Source organism: Mytilus galloprovincialis, chromosome 4 (genome assembly GCF_965363235.1).
Source record: "Mytilus galloprovincialis chromosome 4, xbMytGall1.hap1.1, whole genome shotgun sequence".
NCBI classification, from domain to species: Eukaryota; Metazoa; Mollusca; class Bivalvia; order Mytilida; family Mytilidae; genus Mytilus; species Mytilus galloprovincialis.
Window position 1 is genome coordinate 52855444 of NC_134841.1, and position 22795 is coordinate 52878238.

The 22795-nt window shown below is 31.0% G+C and overlaps 1 protein-coding gene across 1 annotated transcript; it reads right to left on the reverse strand.

The window, feature by feature from the left end:
• Positions 1-341: 341 nt before the first annotated feature.
• LOC143072416 (NK1 transcription factor-related protein 1-like) lies at positions 342-10174 on the reverse strand. The gene is made up of 2 exons (XM_076247328.1): positions 9737-10174; positions 342-1000 (listed from the first exon to the last, which is right to left on the reverse strand). Exons 1-2 carry the CDS (start codon positions 10089-10091, stop codon positions 417-419), a joined length of 939 nt encoding a protein of 312 aa, XP_076103443.1. The 5' UTR covers positions 10092-10174; the 3' UTR covers positions 342-416.
• Between the last annotated feature and the right edge of the window lie 12621 nt (positions 10175-22795).

The window sequence follows — 22795 nt, forward strand, 5'->3', positions numbered from 1 at the left end:
ATTTGTTTAGATTTTAAATTCAGTCAGTTAATTTCGATGCAGACGTGCAATTTGAATATGTGTGTGTTTGTATGCTTCAAATTTTTTTTGAACTAACGGATTTTTTAAAAAAAATTGGGTCAGGACGCAGTAACACTTAGATCATCATAAGACAACTGCGAGACGAGGTCTGATGTATGTCGTAAGATAGTCATCAGAGGATCATAAGACATGTCCTAAGATATATCTTATGACAGGTCTTAGTATAGCTGTGTAAAACCGTCTCAAGTATAATATTTCATTGTGGAATAAGTTTTTTGAAAATTGCTATTTCCTTTTTCAATAACTTAAATCGACATAAAATATTTGAAGTTGATTAGAGAATTTATTGCAGTAACATATGATAAATAACATAACTCAAAGTTTAACATGAAATGTCATGTACTTTGACTGAAATATGGATAGTATATAGGATGATTCTGTCCTGAATATGCCGAATGTCGTAAAAGTCCGAGAGCACTAACAATATTTGGATTAGGGAGATATGGGTGTAAGCCCTGTCCGTAAAGCATATTTGAAGCATATGGTGAAGAAAAGCCTGACAAACTTCCAGCTGAAGGTGGAACTGTAGGACTGTTCACGTCCATTCCTGGATTTTGTTTCTTCCATTTTGTTCGTCTATTTTGAAACCAAATTTTTACTTGTGTTTCTGTCAGATTAAGCGACAATGCTAAATTAAGTCTTTCACAAACGGACAAGTATCTCGTCGTTTTAAATTTATTTTCTAGTGCAACAAGCTGTTCGTATGTAAATGCAGTTCTTGCTCGCCTTGGTTTACCAGATTTAAATGAATCTACTGATTGACACCTTTTGTCGTCCCCATTTTCATCCATATCAATTTCGTTAAAATCATGAATATGGTCCGTTTCTTCCAACGATGAATTATTATTATCAAGCTCATCATCCTCACATCTATCCAACTTCTTGCTAAGGTCTGTGGCACATTCGGCATCTCGAGGACCTGTAAAAAAAGATAAAAGTTTGTTTCATATATTTTCCATGTATACATATCAATTTTAGTATAACATGTAAATATACCACTCAAACAAGAATGTGTCCATATATAGTACACGAATGTTCCACTCGCACTATCATTTTCTATGTTCAGTGAACCGTGAAATTGAGATAAAACTGTAATTTGGCATTGAAATAATAAAGATCATATCATAGGGAACATGTGTACTAAGTGTCAAGTTGATTGGACTTCAACTTCTTCAAAAACTACATTGACCAAAAACTTTAACCTGAAGCGGGACAGACGGACGGACGGACGAACGAACAAATGGACGAATGAACGAACGAACAAACAGGCGGACGAAACGACCCACAAACCAGATAACATAATGCCTCTCTAATATTGTAGATGGAGTATAAAAATCTTTTAGTAACACAATTTGTAGCTAGATATAAAGTAAAACAACATCCAAATGTATATCTTTCTAGTATGTGTTTTCTAAATTTTCTATATCATTTGTGATGTCTGATAAATGTTTCAAATTGGCACATAATGTTTAGAAATGCATAGGGTCAAGAAATGTAAATGAAAAATCATCGAGATTTTTATCTGATGACGTCACAGTTACGTCATATTATGTACGGTTTTCACAAATACGATGAAAATACAGAATCTATGCAGTTTTTTTACTTTATTTTGGTTGTTGAAACATCGTGCGCAGCCAAGAAACAACAAAATAATTTAACAGAAGCTTTATTATAAATATTGACATTATCTCACCAAATATAAAGTTGTTTCTTGGGTGCGTATAGGCACCCACAATTTATGTTTTGAGGTGAGCATAGGTTTTTTTCCAAATAAATAGTTCGATTTTAAATTTCTATAAAAAAAAATAGATTTTTGTCAGCGAAAACATCTTCCTTTAAGTATTCTTTTTTTTTGTATAATATACGGTTTAAATCAAGATTTATTAATAGCTCTAGAGTCAAAGCGTCGTAATTTACGATTTTCCTGTGAATTGTCCCAAGTTAAAATATCAATTCAATTGAGTGTTTTATATTCTATAATACTTATTTCAGTATATCGCAAAGTCATTATGCTGCATGTAGCACTATTGGTTGTAAAGTTCGAAATTTTAATAAACAGCAAAGATTTGTGCATTTAAGGACAGCCTGTAAATTTCTCATTTTCTTAATATTCACTCGTGTATATATATATATATATATATATATATATATATATATATATATATATATATAGATTTATTTGGTTACATCATGTGATCAATTTTATTTGGCAATCGCCTATGGCAGTCAGCAGGGTTAAAGAACATCAGTTGTTCGACCTGTTAGTCAAATGCGTTTTGTTTGAATATACTTTTTCACTTCTTTTGGAAAATTTTGTTTGTGCTGTATTTAGACCCTTCTACTACAAAATTTGTTTTACATGCACACGTATACAAATTGCGGTTTTTATCCAACGCAATCATAGGTTTGAACGTAGTTTTCAATTTAGACTCGTTTATATATAAACTGCCTCTATATATATATATATATATATATATATAGACACAGAGAGAGAGGCAGTTCACTGAAATAGCTAAGTTTTTTCCGGCATTTTAGACCTTTACTTATCGCAAAGACACTATAAAGTTCAAATGAATACTGCATTCGCACCAATGGTCATGCACCTTCTATGTTGGACTCAAATGAAAGATAACTCGTCAAATATTAAGTTTGAAGATAATTCGTCCTTTTTTGCTCACGTGGTATATTTCCAAAAGTATCGTGACTGTTAGAGAAAAGGTAATTTGTTGATTGTTTGCTATAAGGTGATAATCGGTAAACAACGGCTTCAAAACACGAAAAATAATTAGCAGCCATATTTTCACATCATAACAGACAAAGAGAAAAAATGACGATTATGCGATATGTTTGGGTAAACAATGATAAAATCGTGAACAGAAGACTAAGTATTTTTTTTATAAATACATGCATTGGTTCAAGAATTGAATAAACATTATTTTTCACCAGTCACTCGTTTCATATGACTTTAATATCATGATCGCAAAGTTCCGTTAACTTTTAAAGAAATAATGTAACCTAAAACAAAACAAAAATCCCTATATTTACAACTTAATATATTATCGGTAGAATTATTTTTTTTAGTGAGTTGATTTCAAAGAGTCACGGTTTCATACATTTACGATTTCGAAGGCAAATCTCGTGTATCAATATAGCTTTCAAATTATACAGAGAACAATACGCTTGCGAAATAAGAGATCATAATTTAGGTTATTCAAAACAACGGAGCCCAATGAATGAAGTAAGCATTCCAATATTGCAACCATCGGTAAGGTTTGGGGTGCAAATTAAGCATTATATATAACTTATTCTAAAGTAAGGACTATCTTAAGACCATCTTATAAGACACCTGAATTGCTGTAGTTAAGCTATCATGGTAAAGTCCTATTTATCATAAATTCAAAGGTTGGATAAACTGAAAATAAGGTGATCGTATGTTTTCAAACGGAACAACTATCTACAAAAGACAAAAAAAAAAAAAAAAACCCCGATATATTGTACATATATCATATCGTTCGACATTCAAAGGTGATCAAAACTTAAACCGTGTATTTAATAAGAGTTATGAGAGACAATAGATACAATAAAGGTATTCAAACTTGTCAGTTAAAAAAACCGGGAATATAACATGGCAAAAAAAAAACAAAGAACGACCGAAAAACAAACAACAATACACAAAACACCAAGAAAACCCCCAACTAAAGTCTTCTGTATAATAAAATTTAACGATGTCATGTATACCTTGATAAAAACCTTATTATTTTGTTTAGCCATGCAGATAATGCATCATTTATATTTCATTTCTAATTATTTATCACATTCAATATAGAGTTTATACCGCGACACAAAGACACAACAGGAAAGTATGATCACAATAGATTTTATTTTATTTGTACTTCCTTTCCAGCTATATATAAATATGTATATATATGTTAGTCAAATGCGTTTTGTTTAAATATACTTTTTCACTTTTTTGGTCTTTTGGAAAATGTTGTTTGTGCTGTTTTTAGACCCTTCTACAACGAAATTTGTTTTACATGCACACGTATAAAAATTGCGGTTTTTATCCAACGCAATCATAGGTTTGAACGTAGTTTTCAATTTAGACTCGTATATAGATACAAGTACGTCTGACGAGGAAAGGTAACACACGGCCACTGAAAGCTTTATTTTTGACGCCCAGGTGGTCGTGTGGTCTAGCGGGACGGCTACAGTGCAGTGTTTTATGAACTGCTTAATACAAATGGATGATTCAAGCACAGAGTCTTTTGTTTCGCATATTTTCACAACTACAAGATACAATCTAATACTGAGCATTAATACAAAAAAAATATTTCAAGACCACAAAAAGATTTTTTATGGATCAGGAGAAAAATAAAATTTGAATTTAAACCATTCAGGAATCCTCATTTCAAGTTGGATGACAAGTAGAAAAGCACTAAATGTTAGGTTGACTTATATAAATTTGAATTTAAAACATTAAATAGTACAATTTAAAAGTTAAAACTGTATCACCTGGTGCAAGAAGGTATGTGTCAAAAAACTTATGACTTGTACAAAAACTCTTGCATTTTGTACACAACATATACAAGTATAAATTGAAAACAACGTTCAAACCTATGATTGCGTTTGATAAAAATCGCAGTTTTTATACGTGTGAATGTTAAACAAGTTTCGTGGTAGAGTTGTCTAAAAACAGCACAAACAACATTTTCCAAAAGACAACAAAAGTGAAAAAGTATATTTTAACAAATCGCATTTGACTTTAACAAAATAAACATCAAAAGACTTAACAAAAAAATGAAATAAACCAATAGACTTGAAATAAAATATATTAATGCATTTAATTTAATTCTATAGATTATAACTAATTTCATGGATAATGAGCGTTGGAATCTGTTAATCGAAGCAGTAGCAGGATACATACACCCTTTGTCATAAGCGGTTTTATCAAACGTGCCTAAAATTACGATTTAGGTTTAGGACATCAATTTAGGGGTTATACTTTATCCTTAATTTGTTTCTCGAATCCACTTTCAAGCACTATTGGTTGTAAAATTGGATTTTTTACACGGTAGGATTTATGTTTTCTGGGGTGCCTGCCTCTTGCTTGGCATCTGTCGAGTTAGGCTTCCCCATTTTATTCATATTATATATTTATAATTTTTTGTAAAGCTAGGTCTTTTCCTTTTGTTCATATATGTATTAATGGTAAATGTTTTGTAAAGTTATGCTTCCTCCTTTTGTTCATATATTTTTCTCGTATATATTTTATTAAGTTATAATTCCTCCTTTTGTTCATACATTTACTCGTATATATTTTATTAAGTTATAATTCCTCCTTTTGTTCATACATTTACTCGTATATATTTTGTTAAGTTATAATTCTTCCTTTTGTTCATACGTTTACTCGTATATATCTTGTTAAGTTATGAAATCTCCTTTTGTTCCTATTTTACCCTTATATATTTTGTTAAGTTATAATTCCTCCTTTTGTTCATACATTTACTCGTATATATTTTGTTAAGTTATGAAATCTCCTTTTGTTCCAATATTTACTCTTATATATTTTGTTAAGTTATAATTCCTCCTTTTGTTCATACATTTACTCGTATATATTTTATTAAGTTATGATTCCTCCTTTTTTTGGCAGTACTAAAACAGTTTTAACCACTCTGTATTAAGACACATGATAGATAAACAAGTCCCCTGATAACTTACGCGACAACTATATAATTTATTATTTTGTATGCTATATTATGTTGCTTTTGTTGCACACAATTTGTGCCTGAGTGTATTATTAATAAACTTGTTGTTATATTTCTTTTCTTTTTTAATATGCATAAAATTGCATGGTAACTATGTTCTACGTTCATACATGTAATTAAATACATCTAAAGCCACAAAAAAGTATAAAGCTATTACAGCTAATTTCCTAATGCATGTAAAGCAAGAATTTGGTTAGCTGGCTTGCTTTGTTTGTATATTGTACAATAGTAATTTAGATAACATCCAATTGAATCAAACTATAATATATACAGGCTTAAGTTTGCTTATATTTTTTGTTGAAGATGTTTATCTTAAGTACAAAGCTTGGGTAAACATTTATACAAACAAAGCAAGCAAGCCAACCAAAGATTAATTTTCAAGCTTAAGGAAATTAGCTGTAAGTGTTGTCGCGTTTAATAACCAATGCTACTTTTCACTCAATTTTAATTTACCAGTTTCATAAATTACTTATTGACGGAACAGAAATGTTATTGAATTTCATTCATTTTTACATTTTATATTTAATTACTTGCAATACTGTGACAACTAGGTCAATGCCATGCCTCGTTAACATTAACAAGTTTACATAGTTTCTGGATAAAAAGATTTGTTATCACACGTTAGTCTCAGAGTTAGTCTGAAATTTTGAATACCACATATATAGTATCTCCATTTATATATAAAAAAAAAATAAGGGAATAATTAAGACCAGGTACAGTTATCTAGATGAAACTTAATATTATAATAGTAATTTTCAAATTAGTTAAAAAGGCTTCATAAAATATTTACGTTAAATATGTAATTTGTTTTATGTCTTTAGCAATATCACAAAATGATTCACTCCAGATAATTCATATAATATATAAATCAATATTCGAAAGATAATAAGTTAATTTGTATTTAAATCGATAAACAAATATCAATTTAAAATTGTGTATTTTCATAATTTTTTTACAAATAATTATCATTTAAATTATATTTTGTGATTTCGGAATTTCCCATTTATATATTTCAAGCTTTCGTGTGAAATAGTGTACATAAAGAATTCTGGGAAATTCTTAGTAACAATTCACTTTTATTTTTATTCGTACGCTGCAGATTAAGAAACAAAATTGAGGATAGAAAATAATGCATTTGAATACAACTTAAAAACAGCTGGTATTTCCATTTTAATTTTGTGTTGTTAATGGTTCATTGCATGTAGCAAAGTGTCAAATGTCATGGACACTTGTCTACATCAGTCAAGCTTGCATCAACTTAAACACTCCATTAAGTGCGACTTAGTAAATATTTAAGAATACAATTTAGTTTATTTTTTTCAGTTATAAATTGATCGTGAAATGAATATGTAAACAGAGACATATAATACAATGTAATATATGTCTCTGATGTAAATGTATATGTACATTTCTCAAATTTCATTAAGTCGAAAATTTAAGTATCTTCCATTCGTTTGATGTGATTTGTCACTTGATTTTGTCATTTAATTAGGGACTTTACGATTGAATTTTCCTCAAAATTCAGTATTTTTGTGATTTTGATTTTTTCATGACAAATTGTTTTTTCGATGATTAAATATAATATATCATATTTATCTTTAACAAAATCCATTTAATCAAAACTATTCTTATGCAACAAAAATACCGGTTTACTTATAATTGAATTGTCAACGAACGATTCATAGAATACGGAACACGTTTGTAATACTGCACTTGTAATTGTATTTAAAATGTATTGCAAATCAGCATATTAGAATAATGCTATAGCATCAAGAACATATATAATCCTTTAGTAAGCGACATAATGTAAATGAGAACACTTGAAAAGAATTATAAACTATGATTTTTTTATCAATATTTAATCTGTTTTTCTTCGTGGACATTATTACGTAAAGTTTTCTTTTCCGTTATAGACTGATAAAGGTTTCGGCATTTTACACATAGTTGGTAATCTTATTATCCAATTTCGATAACTGAATTCTCTCTTTGTTGTTTATTTAGATAATTAATGAAATCACTTATCTAATTGCAAACATAATAAAACCTGGCTGGGAGGTGTCAAGTACCGAATCGACCTACTACTGTGCAGGGTTACAAGGATTTTATTTGGCCGTCTTGTTTTTGTGTCAGATTCATCGCATGATCCTTTAATAAATTCTATTATCATCTCGTGTTATGTGTGTTATAAACATTAAATTTTATTCTCTTTATAAAATAGTGGTAATAAGTATGTGTTGCTTAATACTGATAAACACCATGACTTGTAGACTGACATCAAAATCTTTGCAAATAGATTTGTCTTTTTGGGTGAATTTTAGTTCTTCGTTGTAAATAGGAATAACACAATGTGTGTTTTCGAAGGGTGAATCTGATCCCAAACTTCTTATTTGAATGTCCAGCAACCAAAGAAACAAAAATTCATATTTTTTTATCACTGTATTTCATTTACATAAAAAAAATTATATGAAATGTTTTAAAAATTATTTTTATAAAACGAAATATTTCATCGCTTGCTACAGATGGTTTCACGAAGTTATCCGAAGACCTGTCTTAATATAGGACATATACATGTCTTATGATCCTCTTATGACTGTTTCAGGACATTTCTAAGACCTCGTCTCGAAGCTGTCGTATGACGATCTTAGCAAAGATATCACAAAGCTGTCGCAAGTTCTTTTCATTTTCAAATGGATTTATGGAAAAATATGGATTTGCGGAAAAAATCATGTAAATGTTGTATTTTTCCCATATATTAATAAACGTATTTATTAACATAATTAGTTAATTAAAAAAATATTTAAATAAATAAGTGTAAATTTTATAAATAATACACCAATATACATATGAAACTTAAAATAACAAATTGAGAAAAAAGGATAAACGATGACATTTTTTTGTACCAGAGTTGAATTTAATTTGTTCTTGTATCGGTCGTAATAGGGTAGAGGATAAAATCGTGGTGTCTTGATATCAATTAATCGAATGGTCTTTGTTGACAAATCATGATAATAATTAACCTATACAGATTTAGGTATAAGCATAAAAATGATAATTGATAATTAGATAATAATATTAAGAAAATTTACAGGATTAATATGAATAATGAGTGTAATTTATATAAATAAACTTATGACTATCGAAAGACCATCATAAGACACCTCTCGTGTAATCCTTACTTAATCGGACGAAACCCACATAAGACTTAAAGATGGACGAAAGATACCAGAGGGACTGTTAAACTCGTAAATCGAAAATTAACTGACAACGCTACTTAGGACTAAGGTATGTCGTAAGACCATTTTAAGACAGCTTCGTGAAACCTGCCCCTGAATGTCATTTCGCCAAACACAATTTCCTAGGCCCCTCAACTTGAAAAGAAAATTATGGTTTGAACATTTTCTGATTTCATGCTAAAAACATTCTGCACAATATAGTTACAAAGGTGTTTTGGAACCTATGCATGCCTGGTCAACAGAAATTTCTACATATTATACTTAATGCGACTTAAACTTGGGTGGTTCTTTACATTATCAAACTAGTTAAATTTCTAAATAGAAAATAAGATAATGATCGTCAATTCATTATCTAATGTATTCTTTTTAATAAGAATGTTCCTGTTTAACGTAGCTATATATTTAAATATAAATATAAAAGACAACGAGACAAAACTTACAAGAAAACTATCTTGAAGTTATCATAAGATTTCAAACAATACCATTTACGTGTTAAAATAGAATTTATAGGCCAAAACTACTTCAAATTCATTATTATCCAAATTTCTCGAGCTATACATATTATTTTATACTATACTAATGCTGCTGCTGTCAACAATTATAGAATATGAATTACACTAAACAGAATTTGATAATGATATTATTTCTTTTCAATACCTGAAATATGATGTTCGTCTGAATCAGTTTTTAGTCTTTGCCACTGACTGTCATTCCACCTTTTCCATAAAACCTTATTAGAATGGTTAGTTCCTGTAAATTTTCCAGGATCTAGAATGTCCATAACAGAAAATGATGTGGTGTTTACACGGTTTAGCTCATCCTGTTCGTTCTCAAGATCTTCCCTGTCTGGCTGTCTCTGGTGTTTATTTTGAACTGTTTGTTTTTCTATTAGTTTTCTTTTTGTTTCTCCAGAACTAGATTTTTGACTGTCGATTCCAGTATTTGTCTCCGTATGGGAAGCAGAAATCACCACACTTCCCGAAGTTAAAGGACTCCCATTATCATTTTCCATATTTCTAAACTCATGAAAGTGATGTTATTGTACTGAAAACTCAACTTAAAGTGCGAAATGATAATAAGACCTCATAACATGGTCTGTTGGATATTACTGATGAAAATCTCCTTTAACACGTCCGCTGATTGGCTCGTAATCGAATTTTTATTTAGCAAAAAGCCGTATTCAATTCCTAAGAAATGACATGCGCAGTTCATCATTTTTATAATGCCTGTTTGCAAAGAAAGTCTGCTTTATTAAGAAGATTTGATGACGGATCAATTTCACAAATTACACGGGATTTTTTAAAAATTAAATGCTGTGCTAATTGTTCAAGTACAATGTGAAATTATAACCTCATTATCATGTTCATTAACCGAAGAAATTGAAATGTTCGGCCTTTATTAACCGTCTATATTTTTATTCGACACCAAAATGAGATGTCAATCGAACTACATCAAATTTGAAAGGTTTGTTTATTTAATATAAAATCCAAATTTACTCCCAGAAATACAAAATTAAAAATGTAATATAAAAGAAATTATAACGGTTAAAGTGCGTATACTTTTTAAATGTTCATGGTGAATTTGATATAATTTAAAATATTTATTTACTTAAATAAGATATAAACTTATAAATACACATGTTGTTTTTTTTTTTTTTTTTTCGGGGGGGGGGGGGGGGGGGGGGGTATGAAAATTAAAGAACAACTCATTACATGTCCAATTCAATTCATAAAAGAAACACTTTTAATCCAACTTGTGTTATATATTAATAGGTATTGTGTAAAAAATAATTTTGCGTCATTTCATCAAATTGATAATTTGGAGATAAATATTACTTGACAGTTATCAGTTACAAGATTTAAAGTAAAAGAACGAAGTATGAGAAAAACGTTATGCAAACGAAGTATTTCAATATATAATTAAGTATCTATTTTTTTTTTATATATATAATGAATTTTCCATAAATTTGTTTCAAACGAGGACAACACCGGTATCAATTATGATATTTTAAATTCTTTTCTAAAATTCACAATCTAACAGTTTTATTTTGTCCTGTTTGTGTGGTGATTTTTTTTTTTTTTTTTTAAAGAAATCAATTGTGTATTTCTGAACAATTATTCAAATAAATTGATGAATACAATCTACAGCTATAAAATATTGTTAAGACTTGATATTGAGTATTTTTACAAAAAAATATGAGAAAATGTTTTGACCAAAATATTTCAAGTACTAAATATTATTTTGTCTAACGATTCTCATAATGTTATAAATCATTTATTAATCGCAATATTGCCAGCAATTATGATATTTCAGTTGCACTTTTATTTAAGAAAAGAATATCGGGTCACAAGGTTACAATTTGTGCCAAAAATAAAACAAGGTAACTTAAAATGAAAATGTTAGTTTTATCCCAAATACAAGACTCGTATGATATTTTTTTTTAACTAACCACTGCGTGAGTATATAAGTTTGGTTTAGTCAGGTGTTATGGACTTCCTCCTTTTTGGCCCTTGCAGCCGGTACTTTTGTTATTTGTTAATACATCTGTATATACATGCGCATCACTGCAATTAATTCGGTTTTAAGTTGTGCAATGTCAATAATTTCGAGGTGACAGCAATGCTATAATTCCGTTTTTTAAAGACAACACATGTAGATTAACTAATTGGAGAAAAGAGACAACTCTTAGAGATGCAAAGACGAACCACGGTTTCAACAGATTCGGAAAAACATATAGACATCCTATTTTCTCTTTCATTTGGTGTCGAGAGGTAACATGCAATGCTGGCGAGATTAAAGTAAATAATATTAACTGAATATTAAATATGTATAACTAGAACTGACGCAAATGAAATATGGTTTGTAGAGCAACCGAAATAATCGTTTTTGCACGCAAATTAAATATTAATTTGCGAAAATGCAAATCGTCATACAATCAATGAGAATTTTTCGATTTAATATTACATGATGTATAATATTTAAAATTGTTCAAATTCTTTTATGCTTTTCAATTACAAACTTTATAATTCAATTCCGGATCATATGTTTCAGCACTTTTCTTATTTGAAAAAGTGAGAGAAAAAACAAAGTGGCCACAAATTGACATAGTCGAAAAAATTTCAGGAAAGTCCAACACAGTTGATGTTATCAATAACTACAATATAAGTCTTATAGTTATACATCAATACAAACTGTTTATAGTATATGTCAGTCAGATACAAACATACTCCTGAAATCTACATTATCTTCAATTAGAACATTTCTAATTGCTCAAATAACCATTGGAAATTTGTCAATATTGACATACGTTTTGTGACGTATTAAATATCAGAGCAGACTCTTTGAGAGAGTAATTAAGCAGACATCGAGAATGTATCAGAAGCTGATTATAAATACAGAATACGCCGTGATTCTTTGAAAATTAGCGCTTGAGACTTAATGATTATTAAGATTGCACATGTGTAAACGTTGGTGAATATGATATGGTTGTAGATAATGTTATTTTAACAGAATCGCGAGAAGAAAATTTAACCTGTTAACCGCTATAGAAAACACCGTGTTTATTCCATCAAGCAAATGGGCATTTATGAAAATAAAAGTATTATTAAGTAATTAACCAGGCAAATTGAAACGGATTTGATATTAAATAGACCATTTAATACGAAATCTTTATTTCATTTTAGTATGAACTGAACACATGACCATGCACATTATACATTATTAAGACACCGTTACCATCGTCCACAATTTAAGCAATATACGCACGCTTCCATTGAAGAAAAACACGGATTTGGCATATTATTTTTTTTTATATTTTTCTTCATTGAAGAACAACAGTTTTGCCAAATCGGTTTTCGTTAGATGATTTATTACAAGCTCATTGTAAATCTCTGACATTTAAAAGCTTGGAAAATAAGATTACCTATATTGTTTCATATTATTGTAAACTCTGTTACAACTGTATGATCTTTGTTTGCCATAGAATGTATGTATATAAGGCAGCAACCATTTGATTTTCTGGGGGGGGGGGGGGGGGGGGGGGGGGGTAGGCTATGTTTTTTTTTCTGTACAAACTTTTATTTTTTTCGCGACAAGTCGAAAACAATTTTTTTCTTTCAATTTTTGCATTACATATAGTGGCAGCTGAGGGTGAAACAAACAATTTTTTTTTCTCAGAATCAAAAACAATAAATAAAAAAAATTTAATTTTGAAAATTCTGTTTCACTGCTAAGGCAGCAACCATTTGATTTTCTGGGGGGGGGGGGGGGGGCTATGGTTTTTTTTGGAAAAAAAAGTTTGTTTCCAGTTTTTGGAGAAAAAAATAATTTGTTTTTGTTTCTGAGAAAAAAAAATTGTTTGTTTCACCCTCAGCTGCCACTATATGTAATGCTAAAATTGAAAGAAAAAAATTGTTTTCGACTTGTCGCGAAAAAAATAGATTGTTTTTCGCCGCAGGCGAAAAAAAAAATTTGTCCAGAAAAAAAAACCATAGCCCCCCAGAAAATCAAATGGTTGCTGCCTAATCCATTAATCCATTAACAAAACGGTAAAGCAAAAGCAAGCGTTCAATAACAGTCCAATCAGGAATTTTATCAGCAACGTTAAATACGCAAAGATGTGCGGTCATTCCAATATCGCCCCGTGTATCAAACAACCAACAGGAAGAATTCAAAAGTTGCTTTTTTTATGTATTTTAATAGCCGAGATCGACACAAAAACGCACAGAAGCACACGATACTTACATTTTTACATTTATTAAAAATAACAATTACTTTTTAAAAGAATAAATATGTATAACAAGTCTAAATTGAAAACAACGTTCAAACCTATGATTGCGTTGGATAAAACCGCATTTTTTATACGTGTGCATGTAAAACAACTTTCGTTGTAGACAGGTACATGTATAAATACAGCACAAACAATTTTTTTTAAAAGACCAAAAGACTGAAAAAATATATTTTAACAAAACGCATTTGACTAACAGTTCGAACACCTGGGGTGGTGTTCTCGAAAGTATCCTAAGATTCGTCCTAAGTCATAGATAAGATCAATTTTAGGATGGACTTAGGATCGACTTAGGACACTCTTAAGTTGTGTCTCGAAGCTATCTCAGACACATCTTATGTTAAGACGTCCTAAACATATCCTATGTGCGAAATTCTAAATAGTTAAAGTAATTGTTTGATAAAACATTTATTAAAGACGAAACCATATGATAAAATTGTTTACGAAATTTTGTAATAACATGTATTTGATAAAATGCATGATTTCAAATGCAATTATAAAATGATATAAAAAAGGATCGTGATTTAAACTGGAAAACAATTTGTTTTGAAATGAGAATAATGAATTCGTAGTGTCATTGTATCGTAAAACACGAAGTTCAAAGTTTAAAATCATGCACAATTTCTGTATACGAGTTAATAACCGATGGTGCGTTTCATTTCATGTTCATCTTCACGTAAAAAATTGAGAAAAAAGCATGCAAAAAGTTAGGATGAAGATATGATGATCTTAAGACACCTAATTAGGTGTCCTAAATTTAGGACGAAAAATGTGATATATCCTAAGTTAAGAGAGCTTCGAGAACACGACTTAGGACAAAGACTTGTCATAAGATGGTCTTAGGACACGTCCTAATCCTAAGATAGCTTCGAGAACACCACCCCTGATGTTCTTAGGCAGCAACCATTTGATTTTCTAGGGGGGGGGGGGGGGGGCTATGGTTTTTTTTGGAAAAAAAAGTTTGTTTCCAGTTTTTGGAGAAAAAAATAATTTGTTTTTGATTCTGAGAAAAAAAAATTGTTTGTTTCACTCTCAGCTGCCACTATATGTAATGCTAAAATTGAAAGAAAAAAATTGTTTTCGACTTGTCGCGAAAAAAATAGATTGTTTTTCGCCACAGGCGAAAAAAAAAAATTGTCCAGAAAAAAAAACCATAGCCCCCCCCCCCCCCCAGAAATTCAAATGGTTGCTGCCTTAAACCCTGCTGACTGCCAATACTAGTATACAAATTTAAATGTTACAACATCACCAAAAAGAACGGAAGCGTATAAGCGCCACACACAAAAGGTAGTAAAATCATTAACACATATTAAATATTTCGGATAACTAATATCCTTCATAAGTACAACTATTCTTATCTTGACATGTATTAGTCGAACTTATAGATAATAATCTTGATCATAAGATTATTCAAATTATTATGAATCAATACGCTGGTATTTTTTTCAATATTGATGTTTGTGAGGAGGAATACATTCCTTAAAACTTGGAGAGTCCTGTGGCCGAATGCATAAAACATCTTAACTTAAGTGTTCCTTTAACTTAGATTTCTCTAAGTATCTTAGCTAGGTAAATTTATTAAGTCTTATGCATAAACTTACTTAATAAAATTAAAGAATGGAAATTGGGAATGTGTCAAAGAACACGTGAAACAACTCGACCATAGAGCAGACAAGAGCCGAAGGCCACCAATGGGTCTTCACTGCAACGAGAAACTCCAGCACCCGGAGGCGTCCTTCAGCTGGCCCCTCAACAAATATGTATACTTGTTCAGTGATAATGGACGTCATACTAAACTCTGAATTATGCACAAGAAACTAAAATTAAGTCTTCATTTAACTAAGGAATACTTAAATCGGAACCTTTCTCTATTACTGTATGATATTTATTAGCTCATCACATGTACTCATCCGTGTAAAAGTGTGTTATGAGCTGGGGTTAAATTGAAACCGGAATGTAAAACAATTCAATAGTACGTAACATAGAACAATGTTTAAACAGATGAAACATTTGCACATAAGACAAAAGGTAGATGCTTTGATGGATGAGCAAAGGAAGAAACAAATACTTGTAAACCAAAACTTTCCCCTTCTTATTAATCTTTTATTCATCTTCCATGTATTTAATATTTTCTGGAGACAACAATAGGTTTTAAACTCTAACAAAACATAATATAGGTTTCATTGACATAGCACCAGTGTAGGATTGTAAGCATGTGCTAACAAATGATTTTATAAAAAAACTTTTTCAATAAGATTTTTACTAATCTTTCAGCTTTTTATGGGCTGCCGTCCTCCCTTTTTTCCAGATAATTTGCCTACATTTTCTTTTTGGGATTTTAAAAAACGTATTTCGATTTGAAATAAACATTTTCATCAGTTCCCTTTTATATATATAAAAAAAGGTGGTGGGGCCAAGGAACAATTTTCCAGGAATCCATATAAAGGTCCTACAATCTTTACTAAAATTTTCGAAACAGCAATAGACATGCATCACTAAATATATAAGGAAAATGAAAAATAATTTAACACGATTTAGGTATCCTAAATACGTTATATAAACTTCGAAAGGTATATCAGTGGAATGGATTTTTTTTGGGGGGGGGGTGGGGGGGGGAGTGACTGCTTTGAGAGGATACCCGCTCCAGTTATTCCCTACACAATCAACCAAGTTGTATCAACAAACGTGAGGTAAAAAAATCCACATTGGGGTGGATCTTATAACTTTTCGATTTAGTTCCTATAAATCCTATAAGTGAAACAAATTAAGGGTAAATTTGCGCTATATCTTTTGAATATAACTAAATTAAAAAATCAAATGGTATCCCTCCCCCTATTACACACACGCACACACACAGAAAACAGTGTTCTGCATACTCGAAGTTCCTCATCTCTTCCTTCCTTTTATTCCGTTTAGGAAGTACACCACTAATTAATTGCTTTCTATGTTAAATCCCTCCCTTTTAAGTAGGTACACCCCTTCTGTTTTAAGTTCAAATAAAATGACAATCATTGCATGTCGAAGCAACTCTGTATGGTGTCTTGTACTGAAAAAATCAACATACCTTTAATGGCATATAAGAAAGAACTGGTTCCCGGAACTTCGGGTGTTCCAAAACAGGTACTTCTGATCTGACAAACAGACAAAATGTACCCTCTTTTTAAAATTTGATGCAGTTTTTTAATATTTAAAATTATAAGTCAAAATGTGTCAATGCTCTTCAACTTTGTGCTTTATTTGGTCTTTTGAACATCTTTTGATTCGTGAGTCACTGATGAGTCTTTTGTTGACGAAACGCGCGTCTGGCGTGTAAAATTTTGGTCCTGGTATTTATGATGAGTTTATCTACATTGATCACCAGTTCTTCAGCTTTCATTTGATACCAAAATACCCAATATTCTACATATTTTGAAAGTTACACTCATGCATAGGAACTATTTTGTGTTAAAAGTGTACTACTTTCTGGAATGTGCTTTCTGGCCCGGCCCAAATAAGTGGTGTTACACCTTTAAACTAACGGTTACAATTGATACCACGCGTTGTTTTTTTTAACAACGCAACGTTCAAAGTTATTTGTATAAATAGGCACGTAAAGAGTAAATAAAAGAAAAATAGTGGCATGAATAACATGCTTGCGTGTAAAAACTGAGTACTTTTCGGTATACACAATACCGAGATTGGAAAATAAGGGTATAATGAAATAACATTATATAACACTGTTATCTCTTGATTTGTTGATTATACTCATTCTATGTTTTTCAATACTGCCCTCTATGGAAACTGTCCTTAATTTTTTTATTTTTTTCTCAAAAACTTTATAAGCAAGAATGTCGGCCATTGGCAAAACCTCTTTGTGGTCTATGATAGTGATGGTAAGTTTTTTTTTAGATCAGCTTATAGTAAAAGTAAAGTAAAGTAAATAATTCTTTATTTAAAGTCGGTAACCCTAACCGGGTTCAATATATGGGCGTTTTTCAATAAAAGTGTGGATTTCAGACCTAATAAAAATGGAAAATCGACTTATCTAAAATTTTATTTCAAGAGTTACTTTGAATACCCCTATTATAGACATGTTTGTATAAGAGAAATACATTTGACAAAAACATGAAATATATCACATATCAAAACCTGTATGTTTAGTGATTATTGACCATATACCAGAAGCAGCATCACATCCATTATAGAAAAAAAACTTCGAGTTAAGTCCTTCCTCGTGGTGATGCATATGAGCAAATAGTATTGTTGTTCATATGCAGGAGTCACCAAGGGCATGCATATGCTTAAAGAACACTCAAGCCTATTCACAGAAATCTGAAAAATTTAAACATTTTACAACACAAGCATGAACTAATACTTCAAAAAGAATTACTATATTATAGTCCTCCTTGTGACTGAAGCACATATATAAGATTAATATGTAGTTATCCAAATGAAGGAGCCACCAAGGACAGTTGCTTAAAGGACCTAGTAATTTATTGTGTAAAATTTCCGTGTAAAAATATTTGGATTTGGATGCACCCTCTAGTACAACCTGTCCCAAATGATCTAAGAGAAAAAAGAGAATACACAAAAAACACAAAAAATGGTATGAATTATATGAGTATTTTTCATTTTGTTTTATAAAAGCACACATTTCATACAAGATATCCTTGTTCTTATTACTCATTAACCAAATAAACTGGGGTGGTGTTCTCGAAAGTATCCTAAGATTAGTCCTAAGACACATCTTAGACCAATTTTAGGATTGACTTAGGATCAGTTTAGGACACTCTTAAGTTGTGTCTCGAAGCTATCTCAGACTAATTTTTATCTTAGGACGTCCTAAACTTATCATCCTATGTGCGAAATTTTAAATAGTTAAAGTAATTGGTTGATAAAACATTTATTAATGACGAAATTATTTAATAAAATTGTTAACGAATTTTATAATAACATGTATAGAATGAAATGCATAATTACCAATGTAATTATATCAAAAAGGATTGTAATTTAAACTGGCAAACATTTTTTTTTGAAATGAGAATTAAATTTGTAGTGTAATCGTATCGTGAAACATGGAAGTTCAAAGTCATGAAAGTTAAAATCATGCACAATGTCTTTATATACGAGTTAATAAACGATGGTGCGTTTCATTTCATGTCCATTTTCACGTAAAATAATGAGCAAAAAGCGAAATCCAAACTTTATTACGGTAGGATGAAGATAGGATGATCTTAAGACACCTTATTGGGTGTCCTAAAGTTAGGACGAAAAATGAGCTGTATCATAAGTTAAGAGAGCTTCGAGAACACGACTTAAGACAAAGACTTAGGACACGTCCCAATCCTAAGATAGCTTCGAGAACACCACCCCTGGTCTTTAATTGTCAACATATCAAAAATAGCACAATATTTCCTAGCACAAAGTATTAATTTACTTCTCTCATTATTTAATGAGGTACAATTAAGAAAAAAATGTAACTCATCTTCAACTTCAGAACTTGAGCATCCGGGACAAGTTCTGTCGTGTCGAGGAATACCCTGATACCTTCCCTTTTCAATCTTTAGGGAGTGTTCTGAAACACGCAGCCTTGTCAGTGTTTTTCTAATATCAACATTGTGGATTACAGATATTTTTCACAGAAAAAATTATTTCATAAAGCATATAAGAGCATAGTTTACTACCAACATGTATTTGTAATGTCTGCTCCCATTCTTGTAAAAAACAATTCTTTATAAACTTACTATTTCCTTTTAGTAAGTTTTGGTTGTTCATTATATAAAAATACTCTATAAAATGATATTATTTTCATAATTTATGTACTGTTGCGTAGGGGACATTTGTCCACTACGAAACTGCTTCTAAACGCACATCTTATTGCATTTTAATGTTTCATATAGACATTCCAGTTTGTTTACTTTATATGCTAGAAAGATCCCATTTTTTTCTGAATTGGAGAACCCTTTTTTATCAATAAAGATTAGACAGTATACTTCACATATGGAGGTACAATTCATGTTACGTAGTGGACATTTTGATGAGTTTCGTAGTTGACAAAACCGTTTCATAGTGGACAAAAAATTTCGTAGTTGACATCAACCCTATTCTATGTTGATAAAAACATACTGAAAATTTCATGAAACTAACCCTTGTAATTTGTTTTGCACGAATATAATTGAAGAGGAGTAAAAACGACTGTATGGTAGTGGTAGTGTCCACTACCAAACGTTTTTGTCCCATACTTGTTTCGTGGGTAATCGTTTCATCAGTGCACGTACTAAGCTGTACACTGATATTTTTTTTTTCTTCATATTTTTAAAACCAGATACTGAAGGAGATTTGACCCGTTTCGTAGTGGATATATACAAAAATACGTTATCACTCTGGTCCATTTGATGTGCTCAATTTTTTTGCCAACAATTTAACTCCCGTTTTAAAAGCATCACTTTTTTTAAGACCCTAATGTTTATATCTCTTTCAAACATTGATTTAAAAAAAACTGTTTATTAGCAAAATTTAATGACTTCGTTTCGTAGTGGAAATTTTGTCAGGAGTGTCACATGGCTATAAAAGGGGAGGTTTGGCATGCCACAAAACCAGGTTCAACCCGCCATTTTTTTCTTTAAAAATGTCCTGTACCAAGTCAGGAATATGGCCATTGTTATATTATAGTTCGTTTCTGTATGTGTTACATTTTAACGTTGCGTCGTTTGTTTTCTCTTATTTTTTTAGTGTAAATTCACATTGCGATAAGACGTGTCACGGTACTTGTCTATCCCAAATTCATGTATTTGGTTTTGATGTTATATTTGTTATTCTCGTGGGATTTTGTCTGTTGCTTGGTCCGTTTCTGTGTGTGTTACATTGTAGTGTTGTGTCGTTGTTCTCCTCTTATATTTAATGCGTTTCCCTCAGTTTTAGTTTGTTACCCCGATTTTGTTTTTTGTCCATGGATTTATGAGTTTGAACATCGGTATACTACTGTTGCCTTTCTTTATCAGGGACACACCTTCTAAAATTAAAAATTCTTTTTAAAAAGCTGTTTTTTAAAATATGTTGGCTCTAAACATACTTTTGAATAGTTAAAGAATTTATATTAAGTAAAAATAACATTTATTTCTACCTTTTTTAACAGCATTTTAGAGTATGAATGTTGAACAGTTGGTCTAGGGACATGCCATTTTGGTGTTTTTGGACCATTCAGGAATCAATATCTTATAAATCCCTCTAAACATAGTGTTTCTGTGCTTAAAAATGTTAAATCTAATTCAATGTTCTGACTGCACAAAAAAAAATTACTTGTAAAGATCAAACACATTTGACAGGAAATCACGTTTTTATTGAAAAACGCCAATATACATAATAACAAGGAACATGAGCTCTAAAGGGCTCTTTAAACCAACTGATATTAATAAACAAAACATACATGTAATAACATCAGATACATATACAACACAAACATACAGACAGACAGCACATATTATGTGTTAAAACATAGATAGCACATGCCAAAATAAAAGCTTAGCAAGATATTATTAATAGTTATCAAAGGTACCAGTATTATAATTCAGTACGCTAAACTCGCGTTTCGTCTACATAAGACTCATCAGTGACGCTCAGGATCGTTATATAGCCAAACAAGTACATAGTTGAAGAGCATTGAGGACCAAAAATTCAAAAAAGTTGTGCCAAATACGATTAAGGTAATCTATTCCTGGGATAAGAAAATCCTTAGTTTTTCGAAAAATTCCAAATTTGGTAACAGGAAATTTATAAAAATGACCATATAATTGATATTCATGGCAAAACCGAAGTGCTGACTACTGGGCAGGTGATACACCAATGTAAAAAAAATCAGCACATAGTAGAACATAATGCAAGTTGTGTGGTAACACACGATGTTTGACTTGTCAACAAATACTTCAAATACTCAGAAATGTACTTGCCACTTCACCGTGTCTGTATACATTATATATAACACCCAGAATGCTGTATATGTACTTTCATTCTTCAGTGTCGATGTGACATGCAGAATGTTGACGATACAAAACAGCCATACAGCCATTTGAAACAACCGCATGAATGGTCATGGAAGTGACTTCACCTGCATGCCGACCTCCTCGTAAGTCGTCATTTGAGATAACCTAGGTACGTCCAAGCCAGTTTATGTGGATGAGTGGTCTATAGCGCTGGAAATAGATGGTGTTGTCTCTATATCCCAATAGAATAAGTTCGAATTCCGGCGAGGGAAGATAAATATTGTTTCCGCAAATTTGCAGATTGAACATTGTTGTGCTGAGATTTAGTTATTATATATATGTATGTATATATAAAGTCGGGTTGTCTCTTTGACACATTCCCCATTTTCATTCGCAATCAGTTTATATTATCAAGTGCATAGACAATCAACCTAGCAAAGTTAGAGAAGATTTACTTCTTGGCTTCCTTCTCAACAGTAGACCAAATAATTATTACGTTTAGAAAAGCTATTTTATAGAAGGAAAACGTAAAAAAATAGCCTTTCAATCAGTCATAATTATTTGGACCAACCCAACAGGGTCTGAAACATGTACCTTTTATTGAAATGAAGGTTGATTTCAGAATGACACCAGAGTCCTGTTATCTTTGGATACCAAATATTTTCATCAGCATGAACTGCCCGATGTAAAATTGCGACTTCACTTCTGATATCGTGTATGCTTAAGAAATAATTGATGCAAGCTATACTTTATTGTAGTTTCAACATGGGTAGGCATTATATTTGTGATTATTTTAATCCGAGTGATAGTGAGGGCTAAAATAACACGAATATAATGCCTACCCATGTTAAAACTACTATAAAGTGTAGTTTGCATCAATTATTTCGATTCTGATTAGGACAATTAAGGTAATTTCTAAGTCCGATGTGTATAAGTGTAAAGGGTTAGTGTAGGCTCTTCCATGAACCTCCC

Coding starts and splice junctions, on each gene's coding strand:
- LOC143072416 (XM_076247328.1), bottom strand. CDS start 10,091: ATGGAAAATGATAATGGGAGTCCTTTAACTTCGGGAAGTGTGGTGATT. Junction 1,001..9,736: donor AGACGAACATCATATTTCAG/GTATTGAAAAGA, acceptor CTTTTTTTACAG/GTCCTCGAGATGCCGAATGT.